Genomic DNA, 14,952 nt, shown 5'->3' with positions numbered 1-14,952 from the left:
GGATGAAACATGACAATGGCATGACAATAAACACCAGATACAATTTCGCTTAGGGAGCTGGTGCAATCCTTCAAGTCACAGTTTCCTCAAAAACTGCAATATGATGCTTTCTTGAAGATAACGACTCCCTCAACAGTTGGATGGGGAAATATTGCAATGGGTAAATCACTAGAACGTTGGTTGCTTATACTCCAATCTCCTCCTATGATAGTAGGGTCCAGCAGGTTTTGATTGACTATAGGGGTGAACTTACATCAGAAAACTCACTGTTGCATCCGTAGCGGCTTAGTTTGGGTACGCAGATGGCTCGTCAGTCTGATTCTGGACACGTGGGCTGGAAAAGTTCATATGGTTGCATGTGCACACGGAATAGCACGATATGTTCGGCTTATCCACTCGTACGCAATGTATCCAGTTTCTTTTAGCCTTTATAACCAACAGCTCACCAGGCTTTTCGGTTAAGTCTTAGCTCTCCATGAGGTTAGAAAACCAAAGTTTTGTTTTCAAGCCTGCCTGAAGTCTGTTTCAGTAGCCAAGTTTCGACCGCTTTCTGTTTCGGTCTCCACTGTTCAGCTGACTTTAAATGAGTTATTCAGCAATGCAATTGTCGGCAATTTGTTTAACGTGACCTGGTAAGCGCAGCTGGATGGTTACGCGCAGGATCGTTGACTTCGGTTCGCCTGGGAACCTGTGTTAAGTATTCAACCTAATTACTGAATCCGAATGATCTTGTACAGGTATGGTACGTAGGATATATCTACTAGTTGAATGTGATGTCGGTAGCTTAGCTATTGTTTACTTCCGTACAAGGGCGAAGGCACCACAACGCGGGGGGTAAAGGTTGGCAACCACGCCCAGATTAACCTCAGGTGCGTTTGTATAGGCAACCAAGCGCAGCGATTCGGGAATTTAGTTCAGTGTCGATAGTGAAATCTGTAGACGGGGGCACGTTGCATCCGCACAACACACTATGCTGTAACAAATAATTTGAATGTGGGTTACGTTTTGTTGTGAACTCAGGACTGCCTTACAAGGTTCGAGTGTTTCGAAAAATGTATGTATTTCCCGCAATCATTCCTCCGAATGAGCAAATAACCGTCATTGGCAACTCATTGGCTGAGGAAATTCCCCAGTTGACTCGTTGACAGTGTTGGAATAGCGAAATACTACCACCCAAATAATAGTTAGACAGAAGTCCGACACAGAAAACAACCCTGTTATGGTCTCACGCGAATAAAGAAATCTGCAGAGACGGTTTCAGAGCTACATTTCAAGCCTTAGTACCGGAACTAGTGAGGTGAGACTGTTGACAATTTTTAGAACAACCGATGTTCCGAAGAACGATACACTGCGTCTCTTCCCTCACCGAGTCCATGACTCCTGCAGCGCCTACCAGCAGCGCACTTAGGAAATGGCTTCATTAGTGGCATTCTTCTTGTGGACGATGAGCTGCAAAGATGGGGTCAAATGTACAGCCTTCGCTTACAAACCAGTGTGTCTTCCGGAATATCAGCATCTGCTCAGCCGGACGAAAAGAACGAGAGAAAAGCGGTTAGCTTTGTTATAGAGAGGACGGATCTTAGCTAGCTATTCGGTTTCCGCTGGCCTCCACTTCTTTTTGAACAGGAGACTGACCAAGACACTGAACTCTTATGGAACCTGTTCATTTTAATCCAGACGACAAACATCTTGCAATATTGACATACCCATTTTAGATACGTGAATGAGTAATAAGCCCTCTGCAGCAGCCTTTCTGCTCTTCAGTCAGCGCCTTGCAAAGGTTAGTCTTCCTAGGTGGGTTTGAAAGACCCTTTCTAACACGATGTCTGAGGTAATTCTACAAGATTGTCCGGATATGTGCTAGATGTGTTGTTAAGCAATGTTGAGAGTGTGTTTCGGACAGCCGGTGTGCTTTCGGACATGCTAGATTGGCCGTCATGGTGTCCCGGATTTAGTGAACCAGATGCACTTTCGATTTATGGGTTTTTCTAGTTCTCCGGAGAACCCGATGTGACAGCGTTGATCTCTTGGCTACCCATAACCCACGATTCATGCTGCGATTTGCGTAGGTGGTTCAGAAGTTTGAACCTTGTATTATGAAGTTCTGCTGGAGTCAACAACTGTGATGAATGACGGAGCGTCTTGTTGGAGATGGTGGTCTTGGGGAGACAATACTACATCGTACCCCTATCATTTATTGAACCCAGTGATTTCTATCACAAAATATCTGGCACCGTTCATTATCTGAATCCATCGCTATCTCAGTTTTTGTGGTATGGTTGTACTCCACTGTCCGTGAGCGATGGTATGCGCGACTGATGGATCCGACAGCTGCTTTTGGATAAATCTGATTGACAATTACTTCTTTTCATGACAGGGAACTCTCTTCAGGGTCACTCGAAATGCGGCGTGCGTAAATGTATAAAGTCCGTGTTACGTTCTACAACTTTTCTCTGAGAATTCACTCACGACTTTTTGCCAGACAACGGTGTATTCCAGTAGATATTTGCGCTTCGCATTTGCGTTCAAGTTGCTATAGTCTCTTTTCGACAGCCAACCAGCCGTAAGTGATGGACAGCTCTATAATTACACAAAACATAAGATGTTATTCTCTGACGTTCGTGCTTCCAACTGGGAACATCACGATGATTTGGCGAATATACACTCATTTGCAAACTAATTTGGTTTTTCGAGAGGCTCACCCGGTACCCCGGTGAATCTCTCGTTTGTGGTGTTTTCAGGCAACTGAATGTGCTGCATCAGGCCGCTTCATGTTTCAGTGGCTACGATACTCGAGATATCGCGATACATGTATATATTTTTAATGCACTACTCATAACACTGCTGAAACTTCGTCGACAGCCCACGACCGGTTTCACCCTTCTTGGGGCTCATCAGATAGGCGCAGTCTCCGAGTTCCCATCAACCTTACGTTTTAATTAGCGAATATACACTCATTTGCAAGCTAATCTGGTCTTTAGAGAGACTCTCCTGGAACCCAGCTGAATCTCTCGTTTCAAGTAGAACATAAGGTTAACGGAAACTCGGGAACTGCGCCTACCTGAGGAGCCCCAAGAAGAGCGAAACCAGTCGTGGGCTGTCCACGAATTTTCAGCCCGATTATTTCTCTGCGTGTAATCTCGTCTGAACCAACCTAGGTGTTCAAGTTACCACTCATGAGTAACTGACGATCATCCTACCGAATGGATGTGATTACTTACAACAGCTGCTGATGGAGGTGTTCAGCTAGGCTTCGTTGAAACAGACACCGGAGAAAAAGGGTTCAATATTCTGTTTACAGCCCACCCGTGATAGTCACTATCCTACTACTGGCGCGGTTCGGTTCAACTGATATTCTTCCATTCGTATGATCAATGACCATTCATCTGGCCGTATTTTTCCATGGGCTGTCCCGGGATGTTTCAGTTCAGTAGATGATACAGTATCACCAGATGAGTAGACCTCGCTGGCAATCATGGTCATTCTTCTTTGCAGTTTGTTACTTCCGTTCTCCAAGGTTTTCAGTCAAAATCAGTCGTCTTCAGTCCGTTTTAGCCTTCAGTTCTTACCATATCTATCATTTTCAGCTCACTGGCTGGAGCCATAGTCCGACTCCGGAAGCCAACGACTCGATGGTTTAACTTACTTGGCCGCAGTTGGCTGTATGAACCTGGGGATGAAGAGAGTAAGGTGTAATCACCTGACGCATAATACAGCTACACACACTAGACTCTTGTTTAACTAAGGCATCCCTATACCGATAGTCACTTTTGGCTCTCCACTGGAATGTGCAGTTAGTTTTTTTGGCCGATGTTTTCTAACTTGTCTTTAATCGAGGAAGGGAGCATCAGAGAAGTGCAGGCTATCTGAGGAAACATTGTCCTGTAATCGCACTTCTGTCGCTGTCTGTGGTATGATTTTAACCCAAGATTGCTTCTGTTGTCCTGCATTAGCCTCTGTAACACGGGACAAAGTTCTGGCTGGTATGGCCTGACAGATATGTGCATCGCTGAAGTCCGATATACACGACAAGCTGGCAACTCATGGCCGATGATGAACTATGCGCAGAACAGGCAGGTAAATAAATATATAATGGAACCTACGACAGGACTGTACTGTACCTTGTGGCGTCGCGAACCGCTACCTTCTGGGCAGTTTTAATAATGCTGAGTTATCGTGCCCTAGGGATACTGACATAAATGATGGTGACGTAATTCATCAAAGAAATATTTTCAACAGCCCTGCACTACGTGGAATCTCACTAGAAAGTCTACCTCTAACTCCGGTTCCCATATGACACTTAATCAATCATTTATAGAGTTTTCCCAAGCGACCTGCGAAATATGTAACTATAAGCTAGCAGAAGAGGTGTACACAGTGTCGGACTGTTTTCCTCGTTCGCACCGACTCGCATGTTAAAATCATTGTGTTGAAATTTTAGGGGACAAAGCCATACTACTGCTTGCGGGCGGTGGGGGGATTCTTCAGCGAAACAGTGGTTAGTCTTATCCATTCAATTCGTTAGGTTTTATCGCCCAGCCCGTGCATGTGAGCCGTACCAGCTAATGAGACCAGTGGTCGCGTGCTAATGAGCACTGAAACCGGTTACGAGGTGATCATTTAGGCTACCCTGGCTTGTTGGGTACCCACAGAAACATGATGACGCTTTTATAAACTAACTTTTTAGCACTTGCAGATTCCATTTACATTGGTTTGGTAGTCTTTTGGGCTATACTTTATGTTATATTTCCGGAGATCATGGTAACAGCAAAAAGCTACTCTTTCTGAGCTCTGGCGGAATATCGCAGGAAGTTAGAAGTCTCGCTGCTCAATTAAGCGTGCAAACATAGATCGACTTCTGGTGAGCAGCAGAGAAGCACAATATCAGTTCCGAGTGTCTGATTAGTACCTTTTTCAGTGCTCTCCCTTACAAGGAAACCTCCAACTAAGCAATACCTTCGGAAAAGAAATGCTTGGTACTGTGAATTGATTCTCTGCTAAAGGTATTACAATAAATACTCAAACAAAACGCACATTTCATCTTCACGGATGAGTAGTTCCTTCTTGGCCTTGTGTATGATTTGAGTTTTTCGGGTGACTGGCAAAAGGACATTCGAACACGCTGGAAAGTTGAGTAAGAATATTCTGGACCTACTTTTGCAGGCTATTTCCCGGAAGGTCATCAAAACTTTTGTCCTTCGATTAGAAGGGACGAATTCAAAATGATTACATACTTGGAGGATTAAGTGAAAACCGACAAGGATGGTGATGTGACGATTCATACGACCGATTCGGGGGCAGAAGAAACTGGAAGACTGTTCAAGTGTTTCTGAAGCACTGAGATGGAAAAAAGTAGGTGACCATTGGTTTGGGACTCATCGGTTGATTGATCAATCGATGACCATACAGTATTCCATGGAGCGTGTAGAATTGGTGCACGAAGCGCAGCAAATCTAGGCAAAAATACAGCGTGATTAGGGGCAACTAGCCATGGATGTGAACATTGTTTTGCACAATTAGTTTGCTTCGACGCTGGTCAAGTAAAGAGAACACAGACCGGATGGTCGCGGGTCCGAAACTCTTTGAGTTTCGTGAGATACACACTGCTAATGATTCCTATCCAGGAAAAAAACAGCTATCCAGTGCTTCTCGGTTTGGCTTCACTGACATGATAAAATCTTTACTGAATATGATCAGATCTCCTCACATTACCATGGAACATACGAATATGCTCTGAACTGTCCGTTTATAAACGGGAGTACGTCCGTCATCTGTGCTGATCGCACATGACATCAGGTGCAATCAAACCGAAGGAAGTGCACTCTTTTTCTTGGATCTGTGTTAGTGCGACTACTCTACACTGACTAACCAAACCACAATACCATCAATTAGTGGGGATGGCGTAATTCAATCAACATTCGGGGTGCAAAACAGTAATCAATCAAGAATGGGAGTAATTCATGATATTTGGATAGAACTTACTATTCCCATTAGCGCTGCACAAACATATTTTGAGTTCCAATTTCAACAGAGAGACAACGATTGCCGAATACCTGAAGGCGTCTCAGTTGCGCTGCTCGAATAGGTCAGGTCTCACAGCCACATAACAAAACAGCCCACACTGTAGGCTGATATACACTTTGAGATTCAGGAGTAAACCAGTTGACGCCATAGGTGTTTCAAATTAGCAAATGCGACCCGTGTCTTGCACATCGTGCAGTGAACTCATCTGTCACACTACAGTCAGAACCTACACTCAGAACCAATACAACTTCTAACATACGTAAAACGCTTCACAACTTCCAGTGCCTCTCCCTGGATTGTAAGTGGAGTGTTCAGTGACTGCACGTCCACAAGCATGACCTTGCAAAGTGCATACCAAAGGACGGGATGACTTTGGTCAGTTCATCCAAGAATAATTGCTCCTTTTCCTCCTCTTCGAACATGAGAACGATGTTTTCTGCATTTTCCAGATCGACAAGGTTTTCGCCAGCGGCTATTTGAACACCAGGGACTTTGGAGACCTTCTAGCTTTCGTCTCATGACTTCGTCGATCACGAAGTTAAACAGGAATGGAGAAACTGTGCATCCCTGCCTACCATCCAAATAAAGACAGGAGTACTAAGCACATTTTCTTCTCGAATTTAATTAGAATTGCGAATCGGCTACGTTCCACAGGGCAGTCACAATTGACGTGCTTTCCATAAATACCTATGGCCATATTCACACACAAATTAAGCGCTGCGCAATTTACACTAAATCTGTCCTGATTTTACTTCAAAAAGAAAATGGCGTCCTTCAAATGGGCGAATCTGACAACGTCACCTTAGGATCACAAGAGTGTAACTTCCCGATACAGATCTGTCTGCTGATTTTAGCTTTCGGAATCTCAGTGAATTGTCTTAAGAAATCAGAATTAATTTCCGGGTGTATCTATTGGTCTTCGGGGTCAGAATATTCAAAACTCACGATGTGACCTTGAAAATTCTACCAGTAGCTGTTTCCGTTGCTGAGTAGATGCTAAATAGTAAGAATAAAAAATGACCAAATTTGTTACAGATCGCAATTTCTAACTTCTTTCATTTCGAGAAGTTCGAGAAAGAGGAATACGATGCACGAAATAAGCTTAGTTGTCTACTAATTTAGTTTTATGCGACACTCAAATTAATCCTAGCTGAAGCTCCCCGATCTGAGTTTAAAGATAACATATGGTTAACAAAAACTTGAGATTGTGACTACCTGATGAGCCCCACGCAAGGTGAACTCAGTTGTGGCCCAGAAAGACTTCAACGCAAGTGCACCACGCGGGTTACTCGAACGTTTTTGAACCATTCAACTACTGCCGCACGATGACAGTCATTAACGGATAACGTCAGGATCCATTTCAAAAATGTTTTTATTGGGTTTTTAGTGTCTTTTAAACTAGTAATGAATGGTTTTAGCCATTTAACTCAATTTCCACGGTTGTATTTTACGTGAAAACGTTTGCTTCCAGCAAAACTGATTTATTATCAGAGTTTCCTGAACTGTACGACAGGCCAAAATGATGTTATGTTAGACTTCAGTAATAGAATTAGTGGGATGATCGAGAATCGACAAGCTTTTAACTCGGAAACGTTTACTAGTCCTTGGTCAGATGGTTGTTGAAATGGTTTCAAGCCAATCAGTCATTTGGAGAAAGAGATCAATAAGCACATGATCAAAAAACAGAGGACTGATAAACTTTTGGGTGGAAAATGTATGGCCTTTACTGAAACGTATTTATTCAGCCAGTACTTCAAAAGATGGTGCTTTGTGAGTTATTCATAATAAAAATCCTACGGCACCCGTTGGATCATATTCTAGTCTTCCAAGTAAGACTACGTCCACTAAGGGACTCCCTCTCACGGGCCCTCAATTGTTAGAGTACATTGCCTTCAACCGCATAGGGACTACCAAGTTGGCGAATAATCGTCGCCTTCGCAGTGTTCACATAAATTCTAATATGATAAAAATTTTTGAGGATTGAGGAGCGAAAGTTATTTTCGATAAACCAAGAAAAAATAAATATTGACTTAAAATTCGACAGCAACCTTGTGAGTAGTGCGCTACGAATATACCTATATCACGATATCTAGAATATTGTAGCGGCTGAAACATGAGGCGGCCTGGTGCAGCACATTCAGTTGTATGGAAGCATCACAAACGAGAGATTCAGCTGGGTTCCAGGTGAGCCTCTCGCAAAACCAAATTAGTTTGCAAATGTATTTCGCAAACTTGACTTATTTCGTCAGTAGTAGATGGAGATTTTGGGATTTTTCGATAGAGGTTTTGTCACGCAAGCAAACTCAACTTAGAACAAGAAGCCCAGAGGCGTTGTGCAGCTGTTTCATTCCTGTTGGTTTAATCTCTAGTGCGCATCTCACAAAACTCCAGGGAGTTTCGAACCCGTGACACAGAGGCTACTAGTTTGAACAGTTAACTGCTTGACCCCGGGCAGTTGGCAGTAGTCTAGTCATCTTGAGCCCAGAAGGGATATAGCGCCCACGGTCCTTCTGTAATGGCACTCACATCACGCAATTACATCTTGAGTGATTCACGAACTGACGACTTTTGAAATAAAAGTACACTCTGTACAAATTATTTTTCCTCCTATGCTACTTACAGCTTGTCAATAGTCAGTCTCGCGGACGATTCATGGCATTTGCGATTCGAATGATTTTTTAATGAGGATAAATAAGCCATGCAGTGGTCTTCGGCTTTTCAACTAAGATGGATCCTCTTTGAAGGATGAAATCCCCAATAAAATTCCAAAATACTCTCAGAAAATTTCATCAGAATACGTCTTTGTTGGTGCAGAGTCATTAAATACGTACTGCATATACGAGCTTTGATGTTAACAGTGAGGGTATTAGATTGAGGGCTCACGGTTGTTTCTAATATTTCCAAAAAGTCCAACGATTCCACGTAAATATCTTCGCGGAATGGGTAGATATTTCTGGCTTTGTGTGAGGAACATTTGGATAGAGCGCACAGCAAATTTCTGGTCAATTATAGACGAAAAGATGGCATAATACTGGTGCCCATTTCGCATCACACACACATGTCCCGATATTGGTACGGGAATGTGCCGGATCCGTGGAAGTCGAACAACAATCCACCTAAATGCGAAGTTCCAACAGCAAGGAATTGCCATCAGTAGTGATTTGTTTGAGTATCATTCCCCGTAACATCAAAATGGGATTTCGATGGGCGTCAGATAGAAAAGCATGGACTGGAGGGACCATGTAGATTTGTCAGATCGGAAGTAACCAAAAATTACCAAATTACTTCCATATTTCCGCAATTCTGCTAGCTTTTCAAACGCAGATTTGATCTATTCCAGTCTGTTGTTCGTTCCAGAGGTAGAAGTTACAGACCGATATATACGGGTACCAACCATGTCACCAAAATCGATTCCAACAAAACTTTCATGAAACATCAGCACGGTCAAGTAGATACGCGTGGCCGCGTTGTTACGGGAGAGGACATCGGAAAAAATAGTTCACCAAACCACTCCGACAGAACCAACAAACCTGGATAAACAGATGGTCGCCCGATTAACTCACAATATGTTCGCCAGGCCGATTACTGAGGAAAGTTAGGTAGTCGAACGGTGAAGCTTCCAGTCAAAAGGAAGATGACGCTCCTTTACTAAGAGCTAGCACGGTTAAGCATATGAATAGTTAGGTCGGTACGTTTTTCGTCCGCGTGTCCACTATACGAATCTTCTACAGGTTCAATTCTTTGAATGCACAGTATATCCTAAAACGTTTTACCTTGATTTTGATTTTTCACGCAGAGTTTCCATTATTTGAGTCAACCAAGGGTTTGGCTCGTCATTTTTAGGTAAGTTTCACTGAGGGGATACTGCGATTGGTTATATTTCCGGATCGATTATTTTCCCAGTTGAGCAAAACAGACTTGCCTTGCCAAAGTTATCCTCTCAATGTTAGTCCAACGACTGTGCATCGCGTGGTCTACCCCGTTGGTGACCAATTGTTTGACATGAATGAGACAGCTGCTATGGTTGAATACGAGTGCTTCCAACGTCGCTAATCAGTCTGTTACTTGTACAATGAAGCGGAGCGTGAAGTCATCACTGACAACGATGTTGTATATGAGCGATAAAAAACCGCACAATACGACTTGTTGTTGTTATAGTTGTCTACAAAGGTCTAGAAAAAAACAGCTGAAATAAAACAGGAATGAATTTCTGGTTATGAACAAGCATTTATAATTTAAGTGAATGTCAACAGGGAACCCAACGGCAGTTTGCTCAAATTTATTGTTTATCGAATCCTTCGAGTGAATTCACTGGACAGGATCCATCGAACTTTTTATTTGAGAAGATGCACAGGATATCGTAGGATTTTCTCTCATGTGGCAACTAAAAATGAAGCAAAATACACTCATTTGCAAACTAATTTGGCTTTACGACAGACTCACCTGGAACCCAGGTGAATCTCTCGTTTGGGAAGGAGAACTTAAGGTTGACGGAAAATCGGGCCTTCGCCCACCCGGTGAGCCCCAAGGAGGACAAGACCGGTCGTTGGCTGCCGACGAATTTTCAACGACCTTATGAGTAGTGCATTACGTGGAGAAATGAAGCATTTTTGCGGCATACTCAGTCGAGGGGGACCTGCACAAGAGATTCAAGTGAAACTCCATTGAGTCGCTTGATAATGCCAACTTATTTTACAGATAAGTGTTGACTACAACATACGCACAAGTTCTCGTTCGAGATTATTGAAGATTCATGGACTGGGCGTACCTGAGGAACCCAAACAAACACTTAGTGTGACGGTGTATACTACTGATGGGGCACGCGAGTAGCGTACATTCCGTTGGAGAATATCGTTAACATGAGCGTCAGTTGAGTCTCTCGTGTAAACCAAATTGATTTGCAGATCGTGTATTCGCCGAAATCAGTTCAATTTGGGTTCAACTGAAATATAAGGTTGATGGAAACTCGATAAATGCGCCTACTTGATGAGCCCCAGAAGGGTGAAACCGGCCGTGGGCTGTCGAAGAGTTTTCAGCAACCTTCTGAGTAGTTTACATAGGAAAACACGCTTGAGGATTTTCACTCTTCAAAAACGCTGAGCAGATAAGATGTGTGCTTCCGTGTCTTATAGCTTGTGACTGCTTAGTTCGTGTTTGCTAGTAGACGAATTCGCATCGAAGGTCTACTCTTCTTTTGCCGATAGAGTCGTCCAGAGCTTTCTCACTCATGCCAGTAGATCACTGGTTATCCGCCACTTTCACCCATATTTGTAAGTCGATCATAAAACGAATATAATGTGACGAAAAATACCTGGGGCTCTTGTCGAATAGCAGATATCTTCATTTGGAACCCAAGTATTTACAACCACACCACGTAGGAAGCGGTACGGATAATGGGTCATTCTATTACCCGCAATATGCTAGATGTCATATTTATGATATTTATCGTTCTGCCACTCCAAGTGACTAAACAGAGACAATTCAATTTGTTCCCCATCCGATTATGTCTGCGTGCGATGGCCAAATATGTGTGGCTATATGGAGGACTATTCTGGTAGTAATCTCGTGAGACAAAATACCACGTGACATATGTATTGAGATATGCTGACAGACTGTTTTATGACAACTTTCTCTACGGTGCATACTTTTTCTCGGGATGTCATGTAATAGTGAGTGTTTTGTGGGCAGGATTCGCTAAGTCTGCCGAAAAATCCCGCCTATAGAGTGACCAGCAGCTCCGGGGAAACAGTAGGCACACCAGGATACCACAATCGTTCCTTTAATGAGCTATTATCAGAATAAATTCGGTGACGTACAATAACGTCCATGTGAATTCGGTGAACCCAGGAAGAATTCATGGGCAGGACAACAAATCATGTTGATTTACTCGGTCATTTGAGAAATTTATAATCAAATGTCTCGCCACCCGTCCAAAAGACGCCAAACAATGTTCAAGGAATGTGGGAGGCAATAGGGCTTACTGGGGCCAAAACATTTTCTAGTTATCAGGCTTATCCCAGGAAATATCAGTCATTTTTGACTCAGTGCCATTCATTTTGGTGTTGTACCATTGCCATATTGTTTCGTCGTGGCAGATTACCTTCAAAGACTACAATAATGTAAAAAACCGTATGGTGACTAAACTCAGTTGCAAACAGAAAAAGTTCCAACGGGCGACTGGAATGAACCCTATTTGAAGCCTTCACTTATGGTGTACAAATCCTGCATCCCAGTGGAACATACTACTAAAAACTCTGCAACAGTACAATATCGGTTCTTCCCCACTTGGGGCTCATCAATTGGGCAAAGTTGTCGAGTTTCCATTCAACTTGTGCTCTGTTTAAACTGAAAGTTGTACGAGACTGGCGGAATCAAGCTGAAGATGTAGTCGGACTCCAATGAAATTTAACCGAAATCTCTTTTACAGCGGAGAAAATGTGTGGTTTTATCGATAAGCATTTATACTAGCCTTCAATTATGGGAGAGAATTAAGAGACTCGTCTCAGTTATTTAACCGCTTAAATGACAGAAATAATACTTGGCTGTCTAGAAGGTTCATCGAATTTAAGGTTGGGGAAAGCAATCGACCTGATGGAAGCTCTCTAATGTCTTTAATATAGGTTACTGTTTCCTCTGGTGCCCTTGTTTCAAATATATTGAAATGACGTTAGCAGAACACGACAAGTCGTGTGATGTGATTGGCTTTGATCAGCAACGAAGAGAATTAACATGAACAGACCTAAAGCGCGTGGTTGCTCATATTCAAAGGTTGTCAACAAAGGATGCGCTGCATAGCCAATGTGAGAACTAATTCAACAAGTTGTATGACCATTATCAAGGTTACCAAGCATCCACCGTCACCACAGGTTGGCATATACCTGTTAAAAACATTTTCCACCAGGATTGACAGGCCGTGATCATCTTGGATGCGCTTGTTTTGAGAGATGTATATTTGTCCTAATGCAACTAAATTTTTTGGACGGCTCTTCACTTGGCAACGCCCAGCCTTCGAAAGTATTTTCTTGGAAGGAGACAGCCACCGTAGAAGCCATCATGAGTTTCTCCCTGGTCTGCTTTCCTTATACAGAAAACCTAAGAATGGTCAACTTACTCCCGTACATCAAGTTTACACGTACCCAATGGCCAGCATCCACCGGGTGATGTGTTCGCATGACAATGTTGATGGGGTTCCTTTGAAAGCGGTCGGAATCGGTCCATTTAGGAAGACTAATGATAATGCCTTTAAAATTTCTACCCATGGTCCTCTTCACACTACCACTGCATTGAAGTAGCCGCTCATTAGACTCAAAAAAGTATGATAGACGTTGCTGCCTCCAGTGCCTGTAATTTCTGTCAAATCGGGCAACAGAAGTGTTAGTTTTCCTTTCTATCAACGCCTACTGCTTCTCTAAACTACGCGTAAAAGATCCCACTTCGGTCGTACACCTCCAAATGCTTAGTGCGAGCTCAGATGTCCCATACTTTTCTCTTCAATTACCTATTGATTCTGATGCAATCGTTCACAAGCAAGAGGATAATAGCTGTGTTACGACAGGGCGGGACCAAACCCCATTCTCAGGCGACATGGTAGCTAAGTACATTTGCCTTGTGGAGCGTTCAGCGATCTGGTTGGATGCACAATCACTGATCGAAGCGGGAAAGCCAACAGTTCTTGTCAAATTTCGACCGTCAGGTTCAGAGTGAAAATCCAAACACGTACGGTGAGAGATCATGGGTTTAATTTCCTGACGGATCTTTCGTCAACACTCGGTTTGGAGTTTTTTTTTCGAAGAATTTCCATTTTAAAATAACCAGTGCGTGGTATGAACATTAATCTTCCCCGAAGCTAACCCGTTACTGTTTCCTAAACACCGCAACTGTTCAAGCGGAGGGTTACGTGATGTACGGCTATCAAGCTGGTGTTGGTTGACATTCTGCTCTACAGTTGCTACTGTGGCATCACTTTTCTGATTTGATCACTTGACATCTGCCTACACTTATTTTTTACCTCAAAGCACTTTGAATGGCCACTAAAGATGTCGCGAAAGTGGCTTAGAAAACTTACCACCTACAATAAATATGGTTAACGTCTAAGGATGTGATGAAGCACACCGAGTGCTTGTTGGCAGATGCCTCAAAAACGTGGAGTTTTTAATATAGCGTACATCCAGTGCCAAATTTAGCCTACAAGAAAAGATAAGTTAAGCCCAGTCGATCCACTTTTATCGTAAAATTAAAACGTTTTGGTGTCATTTGCTTATTTTTAGGTGAAGTAGGGTCTCTTGTGGTCTGAAGTACACCAGGAATGAGAATTTATTTCAATGGAAGACAAGGTCAGACCAAACTGTAAACGCATATTTCTACGATATAATTCACAATAAAAGTATTTTCCGTCTGATCTTCTTCTTACAATTTAAAGCTGATTCAAGCCTCGAGTTGTCTGTCAAGCCATTTGGAAAGAAGACAGCTGGTCAATGCTCCTTGCGTGCGAGAGGAAAACACGAACTTTTTGACTGTTGCTCAATTTTGATCATTCTCTAATTAGAACAGTCATGGAGAACACTATGATTTATCTGCAACTCACAGACAAAACCCAAAAAAACAATCCTAAATCTCCGACATGGTTATCTAGTCTCTTTTCTCCAGATCTAAAGCTGTCACCTTGTCGTGGTGGTCGGGTTCCCGTGCTGCAATGATCGTGCGGGTCATACTAGGCGATAAATTTGTTTTTTGGTCTCATATCTGTGCGGCTGCGCATATATTCATCATGCTCACGTCCCTCCAGCCATCCTGCCAAGCCTTGTCTCATATCTTATGCTAGTTTCTCATCATCATCATCATCATCAACGACAGCCAGCACATCATCATCATCATCATCGACAGCATGACATCAGTATTCAACACCGATGCTTCACTGCCGTACAACTT

At 42.9% G+C, this 14,952-nt stretch overlaps 1 protein-coding gene across 1 annotated transcript in view; it reads right to left on the bottom strand.

Moving 5' to 3' along the window:
• The window catches only part of T265_01731 (hypothetical protein), a gene marked incomplete at both ends in the record, with an annotated part of 57,952 nt that overhangs the window by 2,149 nt on the left and 40,851 nt on the right, over window positions 1-14,952 (bottom strand). Inside the window, 2 exons of the mRNA XM_009165821.1 lie at window positions 2,470-2,580; window positions 3,570-3,670. Of these exons, the coding sequence (XP_009164085.1) occupies window positions 2,470-2,580; window positions 3,570-3,670 (212 nt within the window). The remainder of the gene's footprint in view (window positions 1-2,469; window positions 2,581-3,569; window positions 3,671-14,952) is intronic.

This window comes from Opisthorchis viverrini (assembly GCF_000715545.1).
Source record: "Opisthorchis viverrini unplaced genomic scaffold opera_v5_19, whole genome shotgun sequence".
In the NCBI taxonomy this organism is placed as follows: Eukaryota; Metazoa; Platyhelminthes; class Trematoda; order Opisthorchiida; family Opisthorchiidae; genus Opisthorchis; species Opisthorchis viverrini.
Note: the sequence above shows the minus strand (reverse complement) of the source record. Positions and strands in the feature narration are given on the sequence as shown.